Source organism: Aspergillus luchuensis, chromosome 3 (genome assembly GCF_016861625.1).
Source record: "Aspergillus luchuensis IFO 4308 DNA, chromosome 3, nearly complete sequence".
NCBI lineage: Eukaryota > Fungi > Ascomycota > Eurotiomycetes > Eurotiales > Aspergillaceae > Aspergillus > Aspergillus luchuensis.
This window is the reverse complement of record NC_054851.1, coordinates 514,266-536,066: the sequence shown is the minus strand read 5'-3', so window position 1 is coordinate 536,066 and position 21,801 is coordinate 514,266. Positions and strand designations below refer to the sequence as shown.

At 51.5% G+C, this 21,801-nt stretch overlaps 6 protein-coding genes and 1 non-coding gene across 7 annotated transcripts; 5 read left to right on the top strand and 2 right to left on the bottom strand.

The window, feature by feature from the left end:
* Window positions 1–382: 382 nt before the first annotated feature.
* On the top strand, window positions 383–1,822 carry AKAW2_30177A (uncharacterized protein; the record flags this gene model as incomplete). Its single annotated transcript, XM_041686662.1, has 5 exons — window positions 383–568; window positions 658–694; window positions 763–833; window positions 888–1,270; window positions 1,330–1,822. The coding sequence occupies 5 exons, from the start codon at window positions 383–385 to the stop codon at window positions 1,820–1,822; spliced, it is 1,170 nt and encodes a 389-aa protein (XP_041540624.1).
* Window positions 1,823–2,493: 671 nt separating this feature from the next.
* On the top strand, window positions 2,494–4,330 carry AKAW2_30176A (GMC family oxidoreductase; the record flags this gene model as incomplete). Its single annotated transcript, XM_041686661.1, has 3 exons — window positions 2,494–2,782; window positions 2,890–4,066; window positions 4,135–4,330. 3 exons carry the CDS (start codon window positions 2,494–2,496, stop codon window positions 4,328–4,330), a joined length of 1,662 nt encoding a protein of 553 aa, XP_041540623.1.
* A 659-nt stretch (window positions 4,331–4,989) lies between these two features.
* Window positions 4,990–5,886, top strand: AKAW2_30175A (endonuclease/exonuclease/phosphatase family protein; the record flags this gene model as incomplete). Its single annotated transcript, XM_041686660.1, has 1 exon — window positions 4,990–5,886. The coding sequence occupies one exon, from the start codon at window positions 4,990–4,992 to the stop codon at window positions 5,884–5,886; it is 897 nt and encodes a 298-aa protein (XP_041540622.1).
* Window positions 5,887–7,527: 1,641 nt separating this feature from the next.
* Window positions 7,528–10,056, top strand: SNF5 (SWI/SNF chromatin-remodeling complex subunit SNF5; the record flags this gene model as incomplete). Its single annotated transcript, XM_041686659.1, has 2 exons — window positions 7,528–9,609; window positions 9,721–10,056. 2 exons carry the CDS (start codon window positions 7,528–7,530, stop codon window positions 10,054–10,056), a joined length of 2,418 nt encoding a protein of 805 aa, XP_041540621.1.
* A 1,318-nt stretch (window positions 10,057–11,374) lies between these two features.
* AKAW2_30173S (sister chromatid cohesion factor PDS5) lies at window positions 11,375–16,028 on the bottom strand (the record flags this gene model as incomplete). Its single annotated transcript, XM_041686658.1, has 3 exons — window positions 11,375–13,831; window positions 13,886–15,559; window positions 15,672–16,028. 3 exons carry the CDS (start codon window positions 16,026–16,028, stop codon window positions 11,375–11,377), a joined length of 4,488 nt encoding a protein of 1,495 aa, XP_041540620.1.
* Window positions 16,029–17,062: 1,034 nt separating this feature from the next.
* MRR1 (MFS transporter) lies at window positions 17,063–18,788 on the bottom strand (the record flags this gene model as incomplete). Its single annotated transcript, XM_041686655.1, has 2 exons — window positions 17,063–17,970; window positions 18,041–18,788. The coding sequence occupies 2 exons, from the start codon at window positions 18,786–18,788 to the stop codon at window positions 17,063–17,065; spliced, it is 1,656 nt and encodes a 551-aa protein (XP_041540619.1).
* A 1,944-nt stretch (window positions 18,789–20,732) lies between these two features.
* AKAW2_t30001A lies at window positions 20,733–20,837 on the top strand. Its single transcript has one exon. It is a non-coding gene; the product is annotated as a tRNA-Ser (tRNA).
* Window positions 20,838–21,801: the final 964 nt, after the last annotated feature.

Here is a 21,801-nt window from a genome sequence, read left to right as displayed (position 1 = left end):
GCCCGCTAACGTGCATCCACCATCCACGCTTCATGGCTACTTTTATTGATCAATGGCTTCCTTCAGCCTACCCGAAGTCTGCAGGATTTGGCCCCCCCGCCCATGTGTGACCACCACATGGATGTCCTGCAGATTTTCGGGGCTTACCTTCTCTCTGACGGGCCCTTTATACCGCCCCAGCGTTGAGTTTGCTTGAAAAGTTTGGGGGCCGAAGGCCTAATCAACAATGCGTTCTGACAGGATGCGAAGTTACGGTCTTATCTACGCCCCTCTCCTCGTCAGACGAGCGCAATGTCCTTGAGAGGCATCGTTGTATCGGCCTCCCGATGTGTCACCCTTCCCTTTACACGGGTGCGTTTTATCAGTGCCCGCAGCCGGCATCATGGGCTCGATTACAGAGGCAATAGGAAAGCGCACAGCAGAGCTGTCTCATGATGGAAGGGATGTGGCCATCACCTTGGCCGTGTGCGTTTTCCTGGCAACGCTCATCACGGGTCTCCGCTTCTGGTTGTCCAGAAGACGAAGGCCATTATTTTCCATGCCAGAATCCATGACGCTCGTGTCTCTGGTAAGTCTTGTTGACAATTCCCTCCGCCGACAATCCAAAAAGGATTCATCTTGGTCCTTCCAGCTCAATATCTGACGGGATCGTTGCAGCTCTTATTCTACTCCTACGCCGTGGCGACCTACCTGAGTATGTTTTCGCGGCTACCCCAGAAAAGGACTTGTTGGATTCTAACGGGTGTCGCATTTGCCTACTAGTTCTGACAATCGGGCACGGTGGCTACCCAACGTCTCAGACACAGAGTTGGCGGCTTACGTTCACACTCAAGGTATGTATGCGCCCAATAGGCTGCCAACGCTTCTATACTAAAGACTGCATACAGTGTGTCTACTATCTTCGGTTGGCTTACGCCACAGGACTGGGCTTGGTGAAATGCAGTATTTTGATGGCCCTGTTCAGATCCCTCGCTGCTTCATCCAAGGCCGCTCGACATGCGATCTTGGTCATCATGGCGGTCTGCATTTCCTGGAGCCTTGGGGCTACCCTCATAAGCCTCTTGAACTGTCGCCCATTGAGCTACAACTGGAACCTGCAACAGTCGGAAGGCCACTGCATCAATCGAAATGCTGCCTTTATGGCAGTGAGCATCATTGACGTTGTGACAAATGCCGCAATTCTAGTTTTACCGCTGCCTAGAATAATAAGAACAAAGATTACCCTACCGGAGAAACTAGTGATGATCAGTCTTCTGATCTTGGGGTTATTGTAAGTAACTCGACACTGCCTCTTTTAAGCAGGCCGGGCACTAACCTGCTTCCAAACAGTGTTGTTGCCATTACTGCGGTCCGCACAGTAACCATCGCCAGAATGGACTTTTCTGCCATTAACGACCATGGCAAGATGATCAGCATTTGGACAACGGTGGAGTGGACGGTGGCACTTATGATAGCCAATTCTCCTGTGCTGTGGCCTTTGCTCGACTGGCTCGCTCCTTTCCATTCTATGGAGAACGGTCCATATGAACGATCGGCATACAACCCTTCATGTCACTTGCTAAAGCGTCTGCGACCAACGACTTTGCATGAATGCACTCAAACATTAACATCGAAGACGGCGGTCACGGAGACAGGCTCAGTCCACTCATCTCGATCTATCATTCGAGGGTTCGGGGCCAATTGGACAGAGGCAATCGGGCAAGCACAACAGCCAGATCCTTTTCTATCGCTAGAGCCGGGCGCAGTGCGAGTGCAGACTGAATGGTCAGTTGAACGGTCATCAGTGGGCAGACTGGATCGATTAAGGCCGGGCAGAAAATGATAGCGAAAATGACAATAAAAAATTGTAGCATCCCCACCCACTTTCAGATAAACTTTCTAGTCGCAACTCCCATACGACATTCTGTATTTCGTTACTGCCAAATGTGTTTCCGCTTGGGCTGAAACAAGAGTGACATTCCTTTCATCACACGCGTCCCGTCCCTCAACCAATCATTCACCAACAGGCTAAAATCTGACTGACATGCAAGTTCCCGTGGTGGGATTGGGGGTCTTTTTTCTTCTTTTCGCAGCCTTGTCATGCACTACCTCGTGTTCTGCCATCCTTCGGCGCATCTTGTACCTACAATGTACAGGGTAAATACGGGCGAAATTTGGCAGGGGTGCGCTCGGGCATGCTCATCTTCTCACCGGTCAGACTATTAAATCGGGTCAAGATGGAGCTGGCGGCCTTAATTGACGTCACCAAATGCCTATGGAGATCCCTAAGGTATATGCTGGATTTAGTTTCCATTCCAGCAACAGCTAATCTGCTTGGTGCATTTGAACAGAAAATTCTAAGCAGGCAGACGAGCGGGGTTAATGCCCCTGTGATCGCTGTAGATGTTCTGTGATCGACTTCTATACTCCCTCGAAACCCCAGGTATAATATCCCTTTTTATACCCCACCGTGCTAACGCCCCCTAATCTAAACCAGCCCCTGTGGACACCAATATGACTACAAGTGAGCAGTTTGACTACATTATTGTCGGTGGTGGTACAGCTGGCTGTGTCCTAGCCTCACGGCTGAAGCAATACAATTCCTCTTTGTCGATCTTGCTTATCGAAGCCGGCCCTGATGCCAGCAACCACCCCCTCGTACCAGACGGAAGTAAAGCCACTCAGTTACTGGGATCAGAGCTTGATTGGACATACGAGACGGTGCCGCAGAAACATCTTTCTGATCGTGTACTCTCGAATCACGCGGGGAAGGCTCTGGGTGGTAGTACCACAATCAACAGTGGTGAGCTTTAACAATCATAGATCGGAATCCTGAGCTTTGAGGTGGCGAGGGTGGGTTTTGTTTTGTTATACAGTCCAGAGCTGATGACTCCCATGTGGTGCAATTAGGCGGATGGATGCGGGGTACAAAAGAAGACTATGACCTCTGGGCCAGCTTAGTCGGTGACTCTCGATGGAGCTACCAAGGTCTCCTGCCTTATTTCCGGAAGCTTGAGCATCACTTCGATCCTTCGGCCGACCCCGAAGTTCATGGCTTTGGTGGCTCTATCAAAACTGAGTCCGTTTCGTCTACAGGCCGCAGGTACCCTCTTCGTCAAATGGTGCAAGAGGCCTGGAATTCCGTCGGTGTAAAATATAACCCCGATATCAATTCCGGCAGTCCTTTTGGGCTGGCTGATGTTGTTGAGAATCGCGAAAACGGGATGCGACAAATGTCGAGCTCCGTTTATACGCTAGATGTGGAAATCATGACTGAAACTCTGGTCAAGCGAGTGCTAGTGGAGGAACGTGGGAGTCAAAAGGTTGCAATAGGTGTAGTATTGGAGGATAAGGACGAAAGCCAGATCATGGCACGTCAAGAGGTTATTATTGCTGCGGGCGCATATCGTACCCCCCAGCTCATGATGCTGTCGGGTATTGGCCCAGCGGAAGAATTACGAGCATATGGGATCAATGTTGTCCTTGATCTTCCGGATGTGGGCCGTCACTTTGCGGACCATGTAGCTGTCTCGCAATGGTGGCAGTTGAAGCACCCAGAGAATGGGCTAGCATTCGGATCACCCGCCTTCACTGACCCAGCTTTCTTCCGGGGAAATCCCATTGACTTTGTGGCCTTAGATTCAGTGCCTCTCGATGGCCTTCGGCAAGCACTGGTCAAGGACGACCCCAATTGCAACCCAGATGAGCATCCGCTTATTACCTCCCAGCGCGTGCATGTGGAAACCTTTACCGTCTATGTGGCGCACAACGCTCAGGACCCTAGCATCGCAGTGGACGGTACACATATTACGACAGGCGTGTCCTGTATGCTTCCAACTTCTCGGGGCAGCATCAACTTAGCAGATCGAGACGTCCGAAGCGCACCTCGTATCGATCCTAATTACTGTGCTACTGAGGCTGATCGATATGTCCTGCGGGAGGGACTTCGGAAATTGCGAGAAGTCTTATGCGATACTCCAGCGGGACAGAAAATGATTCTTTCCGAAACAGTTGAAGAGAAATATCAGCCCTTAGGTCCTGATACGGGTGATGAAGCCATCGATGATCTCATCCGTCGCCGAGCTGCGTAAGCCCATATTTGCTCTACCATACTACATATCATTTTGTGCGAGATAATATTGCTAATGAGCATAGGACGCTGTACCATCCTACGGGCGGTGCTTGCATGGGCAAAGTGGTTGATGGTGATCTGCGTGTCAAAGGGATCGATGGGTTGCGAGTTGTCGATGCGAGCGTAATTCCGACTCCATTGAGCACACATATACAAGCGTGTGTGTATGCGTTGGCTGAGCAAGCTGCGGATATTATCTCGGGTGTTTGTAGTGTCTGATAACTGTTTTTGATACGTAGCAGACGCATGTTATTAGTACTAGTCAGAGTCATATTCTAGTGTAAAGATATACTATCAATGTCCTTACTAGCAGCAATATATATATCAATAAATATTCGTAACTCTTCACAACGGTGTACAACTTTTACAAACGTTAAAATACTACTTCTCTACATGACTACTCATCACAATTGGTGCGAAAGAAACTTAATACAGATTGAACCATTATCAGTGTCTGGTGTGTCGGCATAGTCGGCCTCTCCCGCTCAAGAGAAGTAATGGCGGAGGTGGCCTTGTAGCAGACGGCATGTCCTTCAATTATGGATAGGAAGCCGCAGCGAAGAATGCCCAGATAGACGGAATCCTCCTCAAGCTATTTTCTGTTAAAATGACGGACACACAACAGTAACTCATATAATTAGCCTTGTGTTCCCTAAGTAGTCGTACTTACTGGTTTCAACTGATGTTACATGAGAGTCTCATGCAGGTCTGGTCCAATCACAAGATCAATCATCGGAGGCGACTTCACCCCCTCACCTTTTTCAGTATTTAACCCAACTTCGTTTCAATTCTTCTATTATTTCCATCGATAGTGAGTAATCCATTTTCTGATTATCAGTCTTGTCCTGTCTACTGTAATTCTTGCCCTTCAATCCACCATGAGGGTTGCGACAGAGCTCCCCCTTCGCATCCTTACACACAACATCCGATATGCTACCTCTTCACCTTTCAAAGGCGAGCGCCCCTGGGCAGACAGAGTACAGCTTCTCTTGAACGAGCTGCAGTACAACACACGCCATGCGGAAGGCTTTATTTGTCTACAGGAAGTCCTACACAACCAACTGGTTGACATCCTCACTGGACTCAATGCTTCCAAGCAGAACAATGCGTGGGACTATATCGGAGTGGGACGAGATGACGGCTGCAAAGCAGGCGAATATTCGCCTATCCTCTTCCAACCTTCCATCTGGCAACTACGACACTGCGAGACTGTTTGGTTGTCTGAGACGCCCGACACTCCGTCCAAGAGCTGGGATGCCGCCTCGATCCGCATCGTGACAATCGGTGTCTTTACCCACCGTGCCAGTCGCAAGACGATCTTGGCGATGAATACCCACCTGGACGATCAAGGGTCTCGGTCCCGACTAGAAGCAGCCCATATTATCCTGCACAAGTTGCAGGAGTATCGGACTGGGAAAGCCTTTGGCCCCATGATCTCGGGGATGTTCCTGACAGGGGACTTTAATAGTCAGGAAGACCAAGAGGCGTATACCGTCTTGACGGCGCCGGAGTCACCTTTGGCAGACGCAGCGAAACTGGTAAACCCCCGCGAGCGTTACGGAAACCACAAAACCTGGACGGGGTTTGGACATGAAGGACAGGACCCGACGCGCATTGACTACGTACTGCTCGAGTCAACGGCAGACAAGGTTCTTAGCCATGGTCGTCAGCCATGGGCAGTGGAGGGCTATGCAGTATTGGCGAACCGATTCGACGATGGGGTCTTTAACTCGGACCATCGGGCGGTGGTCATCGATGTGATGTTATACGACTAGTCACTAGTGCGAAGGCCCCATCAGCTGGCTTTCTTGTTCCCCAGAATCCCCGAATGCTTTTTATACTTCAGTAGGGATAGAAAGACGCGAATACTTTAAGAAGATGGACTTTATTTTCGAGGGAGATCAGCCAGAAGTGGAAAGGAAAGAATTGATACACATCCGTACCGATCCGAAGACCCGGTCAATCCACCATCAAAACGGCTCGGTGACGCCAAGGACCGGCAATGACGCCCTAGCGTCCCTCATTTTACCTACTCGGGAATGGCGTGGTGTCACCTGACGTCCCGATGGGGGATAGCGAGCGGACACGCTTACCATACGAGACAGCGAACGGTATTACCGCAGGCATACAGTATCCAGCGTAAGGAAGGTTACGATCAGACCAGAAGGCAAAGCAGCAGAAGAATGGACCTGGAATGGCTTCATGAGAGTCCCTAAAGGCCCTGCGGACCGGTTGCTGATCGCAGGAGACTCTGCTGGTGCTGCTGGCACCAGCTCTGCTGCCCCCTTCCCCTAGCCATTCTGCCTTCACACACGGAACCCGAGCAGACCAGACTTGTAACGGGCCGGGCAGCGCAGAAGAGCGACCTGGTTACTACCTACTTTACTCTCAGTCGACCTTTTCTCGCGCCCGTTTCCCCTTCTTCCTCCTCTTCTCTCCTCTTTTTTCCCTCCCGCCGCAAAGGAAAAACCCGCCAAAAAAGCCACTACTAAGAAGTCGGGGGCAAAACCACCCAAACCACCCCACGTTCTTGTGCGATCCAACGATTGGATCGCGTCTAGCATCTTATCTGGAGATCGAATCAGGGGAGCTCGGGACCAGAAATTAAAAAGAATCGGGAGCTGGAGCTGGAAGTGTGATCGAATACCGGCCAGATCCCCCCCCGGGAGCAAACGTCAGCTGATTAGCCCGGTTCTCGTCCGTTTCCTCACTTGTGAAAGGCAAAAGAAAGACCCAGACCGGCACGCAGACCCATCCACTTCTGCCTGAGTCTTGCCCTGGTACCAGCCATCCCGAGTCGCTCTGCTCGGATTACGGATATTATTGTCCCCTTCCTTCTTGGTTAGTATCATTCTTTTTTGTTGTTGTTCTCATCGTGTTTCCTTTATTCTTGCTCGGTCGCGTCCCCAATTCGTCCTGCATTCCCTTCCTTCCCTTCTGCCGGTTGGTTGGTATGTCTTCTTTGCTTCCTCCCTCCCCAGCTCGTCAGTCATCCATTGCCCTTCGCTGTTGATACTCCGTGCGGCCGTGCGGCTCTTGCTGTCGGGGCGATCTCTAGTCAGGACTTGGTTGATGCGACTCACCTGGGAGTAGCTTTGCGACATGCTTGTCCGTTGCGCACATCCGACGACGTATCGCGCCTCCGCCCGGTGCGCCGTCGCGTCGCCACTACCATTGACTTTTCTACACATGGGACTCTCTCATACAGCTAGCTGACTTGGATGCGTCCGATCCTACAGTCCTTCTTCAAGGATGCTGCCGTGACTGAGTGTCGTCTATTTATTTTCAGTTATCCATCCTCGCCGCTCAATTAGTGCCTCCTCATCTCTCCACCTATCCGTGCAAGTGACGTCTGTTTTGCCTTGCCCGACACGCCAAGGACGACCGCGGAACACTTCAATCTTCCTATCCCCAGCATGCCCTCGCCTGACCTCTCTCAGCCTGGACAGTTCTCAATTGACGCCCCGACAGACGACGGACAGATTGGTTCAGGGATGTCTAACATAAGCGGGGATTATGGCGCCGTCGCGTCCGAGACTTCTTCCGGACAAGGTTCAGGCGGATCTGATGCGATTGCAGAGGGAAAGCAGAATGCAAAGGCTGTTCTCGCCGCATCAGGGGTGTCTCTAGGCTCTGCCGAATCCGCCCATGACGCGTCGAATGGCAATCCATCACCTTTGTCTCAGGCAAACAGTGCCAATGGATCCGCGTCGAGCAAGAAACGATCCCGGGATGGCTCTGTTATCAACTCCTCCCAATCGACAGAAGGCCTCCCCGTACGTGTACGTGAGACTCCCGCCGACAAGATTCTTCTTGAAGACTATGTCAACCGGGAGTTCCACCACTCCGCCTTGACAGCATGGCAAAATCCCAGCCAGGAGCTTCTACATCAGAAACGCGCTGAGCGCGATTACTTCTTGGCCGTACGACGCGAGAACCACATGAACCCAGCAGCTCTTTATGGTGTTGGCTACGAAGGCTTCGGCAATCAGCGTACCGATTTGCGGAATCAACATCCCCAGCTATTATATCCTGCGAATCGACGTCGTCCCGGGAACCGGCGGACGAGGGAACTCCGAATCTCCCGCAAGGATCTGAAGACGCAGAATGAACAAATCGAAGATTTAGTGCCAATCCGCTTGGATATCGACTGGGAAAAGATCAAGATCCGTGATACTTTTACGTGGAATCTTCATGATCGCGTGATTTCTCCCGACTTGTTCGCAGAGAAGCTCGTGGAGGATCTACAAATCCCTATCGAGTCGTGTGCGCCGCTGATACGGATGATCTCTTCAAGTATCCAGGAGCAGCTTTGCGATTATTATCCTCAGATCTTCATGGAAGAAGAGCCATTGGATCCTCACCTCCCCTACAGCGCCTACAAGAATGATGAGATGCGCATTCTAGTGAAATTGAACATCACGATTGGCCAACATACACTGATTGACCAGTTTGAGTGGGACATCAATGACCCTCACAACTCCCCCGAGGAGTTTGCGGAGCGTATGACCGACGACCTGTCTCTTTCCGGCGAGTTCACGACCGCGATCGCACACTCAATCCGCGAACAATCACAACTTTTCACCAAATCCCTCTACATCCTCTCCCACCCCTTCGATGGCCGTCCGATCGATGATCCTGACCTGAAGACCGCATTCCTCCCTACCCCTCTGACCTCTTCTTTCCGACCTTTCCAGGCGGCAAAGGAATTCACTCCCTACCTATACGAACTGAACGAAACGGAGCTCGAGCGGACTGAGGTGTCGATATCGCGAGATCAACGCCGACAGAAGCGGTCTGTCAACCGTCGTGGTGGACCCGCACTGCCCGACCTCAAGGATCGTCAACGCACTATCCGGACCATGCTCGTCTCGACAGTCATACCCAACTGCGCAGCGTCCCTGGAGGATAGCAACGTGTACAAGCGGTCGGGCTCGAGCCGTTCTAGGCGCGCTGCCGTCGGCTTGCGGGATACTGGAGAGGAGTCCGAGGAGTCCGACAGTGACGAATCGTCAATCACCGGCTCCCCTGCTATCGGGCCTCACCTAGCTCAAGGAACGGCACGTACACGAGGCATGAGAGGAGCTGCCAGCGCGGCACATGCGGCACTGCGAGCGAGTCTGGGCCAGTCCGCCACGCCCGAACCACATAACGAGGCGAGAGCTGCAAGTCGCAGGCGCGAGATTCGCGAGGAGAGCGTTGTAGAAGAGCCGGATAAGCTGCTCGTCAAGCTCAAGATCTCCAAGGAGAAATTCCGGCAATTCCTCACGCATGGCCTGCAGTCAATACAAGGCCTTGCGACCCCGGCAGCACAACCAGCCTCGCAGCAGAGCACACCCCAAGTTCAGACTCCCACCCCGAACCCCATGGCTCCGCCCGCCGCTCCCCAAACCGAAGTCCGCGTACCTAGCGTTCCTCCTCCCGGACAACGACCAGTCCCCGCCCAACAGATCGGAGCCGTAGATGCTCCTCATCCCCCTCAGCCAGGAGTCCCCGGGGTGAGTAACTAACGACCTATTACTTCCATCTCGTCACCTCCACACGGGCCGCAATGTCTGGCTACCGAAGAAGTGCCGCAGACAGCCACATACTAACATGATTTCATCTAGCCCCCGCCGCCAAGTTGGCTTGCAGCGGGACTTGCACGCTTAAAACTCTCCTATCCCAACGACTCTTTCGAAGGGGTCATGCGCTACACCGCTGTTGACACGGAAACCATGCTGCCGGTAGCAAACTCCAACAGTCAGCCGGGCCACAAGCTGAAATACCAATACCTTCCTCGCATTCGCTGCCACGACTGTCCGGGTAAGCTGTACACTCCAGGGCCCGGCACGACAGTCGACAATTTTGAAGTACATCTCCGGAACCGCCAACACAAAGAGCGGGTGGAAGAACGTGTTGCGAAAACAGCAGCCGTAGCCGCAACCGGGGGCAACGCATCATAGTAATTAATGATTGAATGATGGAGCAGGGGGTGTCTATTTTTTCACTCATTAACCCGCATCAATGTACACTTTACACTCTTCTTTCCCTTCCTTTATTTCACTCCTCATTGTTCCCGCCTTTGGCATCATCCTCTTGACTGTCTACTTCAAATCATTGATGTCTGTGTATGTACATGACTGAGCGATTGTTCTTGGTTTCTCATCCATCCATCCATTCTATCCTATCCTATCCCTTGATTCCATATTTCCATCTTGTTGGATGTCTCTACTATCAGAAATGCCTTGGAAGATGGATACTCACCCTTATCTCTTTCTCCTCTACACCATGTCATTTCACCATACCTGCCTACCTACCTCATGGTCGGCGTAAATAAGGGACCTCTTCGTTATTGTCGTGCTTCTTGGGCAGCAGCGTTGCAAGAGAATCATCGAAACCTGGCAATTCCATTACCCTTGAATACATATTCGGTGACATATACCACATACTACCGTATTTAAGTTCTCTAGTAGATTTAAATACCAACTATAGATTTGTAGATTCAGTTCATGTAATAATACAACAATTACTTCGATGCAGACCCGCACACCAGCTGAACTGAAATTTACTTACTTACATACAATCCTTCACTGCAGGGACCAAGCCAGTCTACTTACTAAGTAATTGCAGTCAGTAGTGGTAGTTTACTCAAATTCCAAAATCGTTCCATCGCCTAGTTGATGTGACGTGACGTGACTTGATACTTGACATTTACATATACTCTTTATTGGTTCGGTTATCGTCCTTGGGTCGAGTGAGGAGAGTGATGAGAATGGTAGGATTGGGTTCATACAGGTAAGTAGGGAAAGGAGAAAAGGCAGGAAGATGAAGATGAAGAAATACGGACAGATAGACCAGATAGATAGATAGATGGATGGATGGATGGATAGATAGACAACATACATGCACACATATCCTAACTGCTTGCGAGAGGGATGGACTTGACAAGAGAAATGAGATAAACTGCGATTTGAAAGAAAATAGATAGATAGATGATAGAGATGGGTATACACAATTCGATTTGATTCATATTCAGTTCCAGTTCAGAAAAGGGATGGATTGACTGCTTAACAATGTGGTAGGTTGGGGACGAATTCAAAAAATTCCATAAGTAGAAAGGAAGATACAAAGGATGACACCACTCCGACAAGTCAAGTCAATGGAAGATACAATATAAATCATTTCGAACTGACGCTGCAAATATCACATGTTCACTTCGCGCTGGTTTTTGATACATACATGCTAGCTAAACACTCAGGGAGAGAGGGTATCCAGATCCTCTTATCCTCTTCGAGAGGATCGCCGGTTTGGTAGAGTCGAGGTTCGTTTGCCATTGCCACTCGGTTTTGAAGGTGCTTGCTCTGTGGGTTTCTGCGGGGATGTAGGCGGCGGCGATGAGAGAGGCGAGTCTTCCCTGTCGCTTAGGATCTCGTCCAGGGCAGCTTCTTTGTCTGGAAGGTCGACGCTATCGTTGTCCTCCTCGCTGTCGGCACCACCCTCTTCCTCTTCTGCTTCCTCTTGTTCATCGACTTGCTCTTCCTCCCACTCGTCCATTTCCATATCATCTTCATCGCTGTCCCGGTCCGCGTAACTGACTCTCCGGGACGCACCTCTGCTGCTGCGTCTCCTTGCTGCCGTGCTAGCTTTCTTGGCAGCTCCCTCATCCGAGGACCAACCGTCGTCGTCCTTCTTCTTTTTCTTGGGGGTCCTGGTGGTTCCCGCGGAGCCGGACGACTTGCGCGGCCGGGCGGGCTTCTTCTCCTTGTCTTTCCGTGCCTTCTTCGTAGCGCTTGCGTCGCCGCCTGCTTCAGCCGATTCGGGCTTTCTCTTCTTCGCCGAACCGTGGGACCCGCTCTTAGTCCTCATGACGGATCGCACGATGCGATCCAGCAAGTCCTCGCCTTCTTCCGGGAAGAAGTTCTTATCTGCAACCTCTTGCGCCTCGCGGTGGCTACCCATCGGGGCGAAGATCGAGCTTGGCACTCCCATCTTGCCGGGGTAAGTCTGCAGGATGTTGGTGCCGCCAGCTGCGCCTCCAAACTTGCGCTGTTGCGAGTAGATGTCCGCAAAGCGACGAATGGTCGCTTGGGCTAGGTCTGATAGCGTGTGGAGACGGGTGCTCATCTCGTCAGACTTTGTGATACCGTCTCGTGTTTGCTTGACACGCTGTGCGATGTGGAAGATCAGCGACAGGTTGTGTTCATTGGCCACAGCCTGCAAATAGAAGAGAATGTAGCGGGAGAAGTCGACTAGTTCGGCTACCCGAGTAGACTCTTCCATTTCAGCCGGAGGATAGTCGGGGTGGTAGGCGAGAAGGGACAGTAGACGGGAGAACAAGGATTCCATGACCGTCTGTTGATCGCTTCTTTTGCCGTTGGTTTGTTGCGAGAAGAATGAAGCTCGCGACCGCAGCCAGGTAAGTGTGCTGTCCTTCAAGCTGGCGATAGGCTCGAAGGCAAGGAGGAAGGGGACTGTGTACCAACGGTAGCTCAAGTACGTTTTCTGTACAAGCTTTTTCTTGAGCTGGCTGATAAATCCACTTCTCACCTCGAGGACTGGGTCCTGAGCAACCAAAGCGATCGAGTTGAAATCCCGCGGGCTAAGCAACTGGTCGCAAAGTCCATGGGACGCGCAAAGCTTAAGCAGTGACCTGGCTGCCAATAGACGTAGCCGTGACTTTTGCGTTGCGGGCGTGTCCTTCTTCTTAGACAATTCGCCGTCGTTCACGACGAGTTTGTTTAGAGTATCATAGACCGGTCCGGCGTGAGCACGGAAGTCCTCTTCGTCATCCGAGCCATCCTTCGCGCGTAGGCGATTGACAATGATCTTCAGAGCCCACTCCTTGGCTGCTGTTTCATCATCCACTACATCAGACCACGCATACACAGCGTCTGGCTGAGGAGAGCGATTGGTCAAGAGAATCTTGTTGACGGCAATCGAGATGATAGCGTCACTCTCATCATCTGCCTCCCGCGGAGCCAAAAGGTTCAGCTGGGACAAGGTAGCCAATTTGGTGAGAAAGCGATCAGATCCGTAGGCCCAGTCGGACACGCATTTTTGTATCAGGTCCTTGGCGTACATCTCCTTCTTATCGGCAACAGCCATGAGGATAGAAACGGCATGCTTCGCCGCTCTAGGTGACGGACTGTGCAGTGCGTAGCTCACCAATGACTGGAGGAATTTCCGTTCCTTGGGAAGCTTCGATGGGAGCTTCTTTGCGAAACCAGAGCATGCTTTGAGGATCTCTTCGGTGCCCGCACCATCCTTCGTGGAGGAGCTGGGCGTCTGCGATTCCAGATCTTTGCACATTTCCTGGACCTGCGCTTCCAGTACCTCGGGATTTCGAGAAGAGATCTCCCGCAACATCTCCTGGGCAGGGTTGGCCAAGCCATTCTCATCCGTTCTGGAAAGACTCATGATGGCTGGAATATGGCTTCTGTTGAACACCAATGAGCTGGAGCGATACAAGAGAGGCGTGAGAGTATCAAGCAGGGAGGAATTGTTGGAGCTTTGCAACCTCCTTCCCAGCTCTTTGATGGCTTTGACAACGGTCCGGTAATCACTGACCGCAGCCATTGAGAACCGGATCAGCTGGTAACCACGCCGGTCGTGCACCTTGGCGAATTTCCAGAGATCTGCAGATGTCCGCGACGGATCAGGGAGAAGTTTGGACAAGGTGTCAATCACTTTGCTCAACTGAGCCTTGATTCGTTCTTGGTCCTTCTCCATCACGCCGCCCTATATCAAAAGGCATCAGCACTGAATTTTCAAGGGGACTGCCTCGGAACTTACATTGTACTCCTCGCAAGCCTGCAGATAGACCGTCATCGCTGTCCTCATAGATATTTGACGGGCTTGCATGGCAAAGAACACCTTTTTCGCCTTCTCATCGAGGCTTTTGAGAAGGGTGAGTATGCGACGGGCCCGGATCTTGTCAACGTCGATATCTCCATCGCCTTCCGAGGCCTGCGAGTCTTTCTGCTTCTGAGACTGACTCGAGCTACTCCGCGTCAGCTTACTCTTGACGGGAGGATAGTTGAGCGGAAGCAGAATATCGAAGAGGACGCGATCGATCAAGACGTGAATGTCAGGATCATTGGTGAAGAAGGCATCGAAGATCTTGGAGGGTCCATCCTTGAGCAGAGTGACTGCTGGCTCGTTCGCCTGCTCAATTTCACCCACTGCAACGGCCCAGATTCGAGCCAAGGTCTGCGTTGCGTGCTCGCGGACCTGTGGCTTGCGATCCTTGACTCGCTCGGCAAGGATGAAGAGGACGGAATCAGGGGTCGAAAAGCCTCCACTGGCGCCCAACTTGTTAACGACCTGGGTCAGGCCAAAGTTGCTGATGGCATCGACGGCGGCAACCCGCACCTTCTCGTCCGCATCGCGAAGCATTGAGGCGATATGTTTGATGAGCGACTGCTCTTCGCTTTCGCTCAAGCCAGAGCCACCCGCAGATGTCAGCAGAATCCGGCCGACAACGGTGACCCAAGCAGCTCTTACTGAGGCGGATTTGTCCAGCCGGCGACTCAGAAAGCTTTCATAAGTGGAGCTGTGTGTCTGCGAGAAGGGTTTCGGAGAGAAGGGAGTGAGAAGAACACTAGGTTGAGGGATCGTCTGCGCGTACTCCTCTATGGCCACCGGCGGATAAGCGGCAGGATCCATCGGCGGCGGAGGGGGTGGTCCAGCAACCCCGATACCTGCCGTAAGATCACCAATGGTCTGGGTAGCCAGGAGACGCAAGGACAGCGACTCTGCTGACAATTCCGCCTCGAGTTGCGGAACCACGTTCTGCAACACCTCGGGACATGCTCTCCACAATTCTCGGATGAGGCGGTGCGCCTTGCTCAATTCCTTGATGTCTTCTCCCTCCTCGTCGGAATCGTCCAGATTGGGCTTGCGATGGCTGCCCTTCGAGGATCCATTCGCACCCTCCGCAGACGCATCAATGATGACGTTGTTGAAATACTGGCTGATGTGGCTCGTCATCCTCTCCGGGCATGCTTGACAGATGGCCTTGGCCATATTGTACGCAGGAGGGTAGTCTTTCAGAAGAAGCGTTCCCTGTTTCGCATCCACCGGCGCATCGCCTCTCTTCCCTCTTTTGTTCGGCGCCTCCATGGCACGGGGGTCGATGCGCAGAAATTGGGCCACTATGACATCGACCACATCGGCGGCAAGAACAGGCGTCTCGTCGATAACCGTCACGAGCAGGCGCGTCATGTCGAACTCGACATTCTTGGCGACCTCCTCCCCCGTAGACGTTTTGGAGGACCCAGAGACGATGTCGAAGCAGCTCGTAAATAGAGGGATGATCAATGAATCGGGATGGTCCAGATCTGTCATCAGCACGATACTCTTGACCTCCGCAAGAGAGTTCAAGACATAGATGTGCTGAGCATTGTAGGAGTTGGATGGGTCCCCGAGCGCGGGGACGATGGACGAGACGATGCAGGTAAAGATGTCCTAAATTTCGAGCGAACGTCAGTCAGCACGATCATCGCGCGCAAGCAATAACGAGAGATGGATGAAAAGGCCGAGTGCGACCGTCTTCAGGAGTTGGCAATTGGCCGCGCACCTTCAGTTGATTGCCCGTAAAAGGCGCGTCGGGCGCACAGAGACGCAAGACATCGACGATACAACACGCCGCCCAGGCTCTCACGCCGCGATCCTTGTGCGCCAGGAGATGAGCCGACGCGAGCTCCTGCGAAACCTTTTTCAGCGAGTCCGTATCAATTTCCTCCTGCTCCAGTCGGCGAAGCTCCTGCGCCAGGGTCTGCAAGCGTTGCAGCAGATCGGCGATGGGGATGGCGGACCGTCCGACGCGCCAGGAGAGAGGCTCATTGAACTTGAGACGGCGCAGGCCCGCAGATGTATCTTCCGGGTCCACGGCCTCCGAGGCGACGGAGGGGCCCTGACGAGTGCGCGCGGGCATCGTGGACAAAGCGCGGGGAAGCCGAGGGAGTTGGAACGAGCTTCAATACACCATGCGCGGTATCGGAGGGGGGTAGGAGTGGAAGAGGGGGGGCAGTCGACGAAGAGATGGGATAGAAAGACTCGGATGGTAAATGATGTGTGTCGAAAAGGGGGGAGAGGGAGGAAAGGAAGCTGCACGTGGGAGGAGAAATTGGGGGGGAAGAAGAAGAGAACCGATAGACGGTGGACTTTGGAGGAGGAGGGAGTGAGTGAGTGACTGGCCGAGCAAAGCAAAGCAAAGCAGAGCAGAGCAGAGCAGAGCACAGCACAGCACAGCAAAGGAAGTCCGACCGGCGAGACCAAAAGAACCACAAGAAAATCACCGCCTTTCCACCGCCTCCACTTTCGGGACGCGTCGCGCGACTCCTTTGCTTTTGTACGGTTTCAGGAACTTTTCTACTATTATGCCAGTAGTTGTCTACTGAGCAGTACGCAGTAGGGGGCTTCTGGTCAGAAATGGTCTTAACTCTTAATGTCTTGCATGGATGAAGAAATGAAGAAACAGGGTGGATTTGTCTTTCACCTCTCTGCCAGTTGGTGATTTGACTTGATTAATCTGCACGCTTCCCAATCGGTCTGGAGGTGAGCATTGGCCAATCATGAGTAGAGACGGCAAAGCAACCCCGTTGGCACATTCCGGGTTTCACCACCAAATGAACACATTAATAATAACAATTAATATATAGCACTATCATCATCATCATAATATTTTATATTGTATATATATATATATATTTATACGGAGTACACCGGCAGATGCAAATGCAAACGCTAGTTATCTATATCCCCCATTGTCACATTATTACCTCAATCAATAAACATTAATCATCCCAAGTTCTATATCCGCTGGAAACAACGCCCTGATGCTGATGCTGATGATGCATGAAGAATGCTGAGTGAGTGAGTCACACCCATCAAGAGAAATCCATGAGAGAAGATGCAAAGTTTTAGGTTCCTGTTTTCGTCCTCCTTTATTCACTCTTCCACCCCCATTTACAACTTGGGACTGAACCGGCTCATAGCCCGAAGCTTCTTGCCGTAGAAGAAGAAGAGGACGGGAATGGGAATCATGGCGACCGTGATGAAACCGAGCAGACTGGAGGCCCAGTCTACTCCCAGCTTGTTATACATTTGCGTGGCAAAGAGAGGGAAGGCACCTCCCAGGCTACTCCGCACCAAGGTGTTGGCGGCGATGGCGGAGTTGGCGAACATCAAGTACACGTCAATGATGTAGTTGAGTCCCTGCATGAAAATCACCAGGATTCCCATGCCAATGGGCACACCAGCCACAACCTGAGCGCCCCAGGAGGTACTGGGATGCGAGGTCCAGCCGAACCAGAACAGACCAGCGGGCAGCAGCACCGACGCAATCATCATCGGAATGAGACGCTCCTCCGGCACCACACGGCCGTGTTTGGCCAGCTTCCGAGCGAATCGCGTCTTCGTCTGCCAGATAATCAACGCCGCTCCACAGAGCACTCCCACCAGGATGCCGATGAAGGGCAGCCCTGCAATACCCTCGTTCGTCCACCCGCGCACGGACTCAAACGACACCGGGTAGGCTTCGAAGAACAGATAGAGGATGCCGTATACCAATGCCAAATACAGAGTGATCAGAAGCAGAATGGGCTCGAGGAAAAGCATCATCACCGGCCGCAGGAGGTACTTGGTCACGATGTCGTTCATCGTGGGGCGAGCATTGTCCAAAAGGGAGTGCAGAGCCTCGTTTCCAGTCTCCCGGCGAAGACGGGCGGCACGTTTCTGAAGGATCCTCGGCGCGTAAGTTTCGGGGACAATAATGAAGGCCAGCAGGCCAAAGGATCCTGAAGCAATCAAAGTAATCCAGGCTGTCCAGCGCCAGCCAAGGTACGAGTCAGTGAGGTACCCTCCGACAATAGGACCTGAATCAGACATGTTAGCAAATGGCCTCTGCAGTATGTTATTCATTCCGCAATGGAAATATATACTTACCAAGCACGGGTCCAATGAAGGTAGCACTGGCGAACGCTGAAATAGCAACCGCACGATCAACGGGATCCCAAAAGTCGGCCATAGCACCACCCACCACCGCCAAGGGCGAGCAGCCAAAGATACCAATCAAGAATCGGCAGACCAAGATGGTCTCCACGTTCTGTGCCACTGCAACGGGGATCTGAAAGATGGCGAAGATGGCGTAACCAGAGAACAAGGGAATCCTACGTCCATACAGCTCCGACAGAGGAGACCAAAATAACGGTCCAACTGCGAATCCGAAAACCACCAAACTGGTTGCCAAAATCATAACCTCGGTCGAGACACCGAATTCCTTGGCAGTCACAATGGTTGCAGTCGAGAAGACACTACTGGCGAATGTGATCCACGTAGTCATGAATGACAGCGACATGGTGATCAACCACTTGCGCCAACGGGGCATGTTCTGGGGATTTTCGGGGTCATCTGGACCGTCCCATTCCACCAGATTGGGATCCTTTTCCTTCTCCGCTGCCTTTTCCAGTTCTGGTTGAGGTGCGCCGGCCTCGATATCATATCCATCTTGCTCCAACTCTTTGTCGATGACGTCTTCGCGGCCTTTTTCTGGGTCGCCGGATGTACTGGCGGATTCCGATTTAAGAGTCGAGTCGGAGGATCGCAGATGCGCTTCGTGTGTTGTGTCGATATGCGAAGGTGCAATGTTCGATTCCGGTGCCGTAGCACCGGTAGTATGCTGTACGTCACTCATAATATATGTCTGCGCTCACCCGCGCCAACGAGAGCTAATGATCTTGATGCTATGGGAGGGGGTTGCGAAGGATGAGAGACCAGTTCTCAATGTGGAGGAAACCGCCCTGGACGGAGACAGATATAGTATACAATACTGTCTTTACAGACCAATCGAAACGTCTAGAAAGACTGGGGAATAGGATACGCAAAACACCTGCCGGGAGACTAGGGCCATGGTGGACATTATAAAGACATCCAAGCCTCTTCACTGAGTGGGCCTCCTCAAGCCAAGACATGAAGAAATGATTAATCAAGACCGGTCTTAATCATGGAAAAGCCGACGGGGTTAAGCCAGGCGGGATATCTCCAGCGAGGGACCCCACTCCTAGGACCTATCCATATTGACCATAACATCCCAAGGTTCCAGGATCAGGTTACCCACCTTCCTACAGATTCCCGACTGACCTCAGAAGTGATCCTGTGCTTAGGTTAGGGCAATGCCATCATGCCCGGACCAAATTATGAGCCGTTATATCCGGAGGATGACCAGGGTCCCCGGTGTTTACAGGATTCTCATTGGGGACATACTGATCTGTAGGCCAGACATAGCGCAAGCGTCATGAATAATAATGCGCTTCCCCGGCTGCACAACAAGCCCCTCAGGCAGCACTAACAGATATTGGGGGCCATGGGATGCAAACTCTTCGCTCTATGCGGCCAAGTGGGCACCAGCTCGCGCCTCGGTGGCTCCGAATCTCCGAAATGATTCATGAAAAGGTTAGATATCAGCACTGGATCCAGTGTCCACTTCTACCCGATGGCTTGGCATGCCTATCTCGACATTTCTCGACACTTCGTCCTCAGGTCGTGCGCAGACTGACCGTTGACGAGATCAGTCGGTTTCATGTGTTTGTGCCAGACTGTAGTAGATATGTCAGCAATAGCAGCACGTGGTAGTTACAGCAATAGGTCTGCCCTATCACGCAATCCACTGTTGGACTTATTATTATCTGCGCTTCTGCAACTTGTGCAGTGATTCGTCATCCGCTTAACTTCAGCCTGTCCACGGGCCACACGCTGAGATACGAACCAGGAACGGCGGCACATTTTCTGAGACCGAAAGCCGAAACCATACCCAATACGGTTAATATTCCAGTTGCTAATCCCCGACTTGAAACCTCACCTGAGAGCTAATCTACTTGAAGATAAACAGGCTGACTTTGTGCTGTGTGGCTTGGATAGTGTTGTAGTGGGACCATGGGAAGAAAAAGATAGGGGTTCCATAGATTTTAGCTATGGGCTCCATAAATTTTTTTTTTCTCTTTCCATTCTCGTTCCCTTCTTTTGACGTCTAGACCTTCGACAGATGGAGACCTGACTGGATCCTGCAAGAAAAAGAGAAACGAGACAGCTCTGCAGCAGGTCAAGTCTCTGACACTCACCTCCTATCTGCTACTACGTAGATAGCTAGGTCGTAGACAACTCATGCCGGAGAATAAAATCCAAGGCAGATAGATCAGTTTGACAAACGAAACAAAAAGTCTATTCTCAAAGAACTTATCCGCCCGCTACATGATAGCCCGTGACGAGAACCGCATTAGCAGGAGAGCAAACAGCCCCAATGACCACCACCCAAACGTACTACAATGAAAAGTTGATGATTGAAGAAATTTCCATCATCCACCAATCAACTAACAAGGCAAGATTTACCTACTACTTACAACACAGGGCCATACGGAACTATTCCGATCCACCACACACACACAAGAGAACAGTGAAAAAAACCCTTCTCTACCATAGTTTAAACATCGAACCGAACCTATCTAAGCTAAGCAATCAATAACACCAATATCCGAAACCATGGAACAAAGAGAAGAGCTTGAGTGATTGTGGATCAACTTCACTTTACTTGATGATTGTACAGTATATATTTTGTAAGAGGGGGAGAGACTATAACCAATCAGACACTTTGGCCGAGTGGTTTAAGGCGCAGGCCTGCTACTACATCTCCGTACTAGCTGATTAGCCTGTGGGTTCGCCCGCCTGGGTTCGAGTCCCAGAGGTGTCGCATATCTTTTTCTTTTTTTCCCTCTCCCACCTTTTATCTTCTTATTACTGTCTATATTTAGTTTAGGTCATTCTTGTTCTGTTTCTGTGAGAGGGAATGGTTCTATCCGTGTACTACTTGCTATTTTTGCCCGATTTTCGTGCCTCTCTCATACTACTGACGAAGTACATTGTATGTATGTGATAGTATGTATGCATGTATGTAGTATGTATATCATGAAACCAAACCCCGAACCCTACCTACGCCCCAATCTTCCCATGCAAACATGCCATGCATGCATGCACTGATACCTAGCCAGCTACTACTAACTAACAAGGTAGTAAGTACCTCCTAAGGCAGTTCCAGATCATGCGAACCGGTTAGTAACTACGTATGTAGCCTAGCTAGCAGATCTATTTACAGCGTAGTGTCCGTTTACGAAGAACTCAGAACAGTTCAGCAGGTAACTGCTCCGGCAGCCCATGGGCCGATCGATCTATGGTGGTGGTTGGTTGGAACCCGTGCATGCAGAACAACTGGTTGCATATCCGAGCTGCCCGTGAGACTTAAGCGAGAACGAGAGGGCAGATAGTCAGAGAGGCAGAGAGTATGGATGGTGTGATGTGATGCGATGTGATCAGTCGATAGATAGATGCTAGTCGGGTGAGTCCGATCGGTTGCAATTGGCGGTGACTATCTATAGTACTACGTACGTACTCTTACTTTCATGTTTACTCCTCTGCATGATTGTGGGACTGATGTTACAGATTGAATGGATATGCAGCTGGTGGTCTCAAGTTTGGGTTGTTAGGATCGAAAGTTGGGTTTCAGTAGATTCCTTGTTGTCATTGGAGCGGTGGGGACTACTGGTAGGTCTACATGTTTGTGGTTGTGCTACGTCGCAGGATCACAGTAACGACGCATGTACTGCCCACGCTGGCCGTCTAGGATCTGGACGGCCAGCAAAATGACATCCATAGTATAT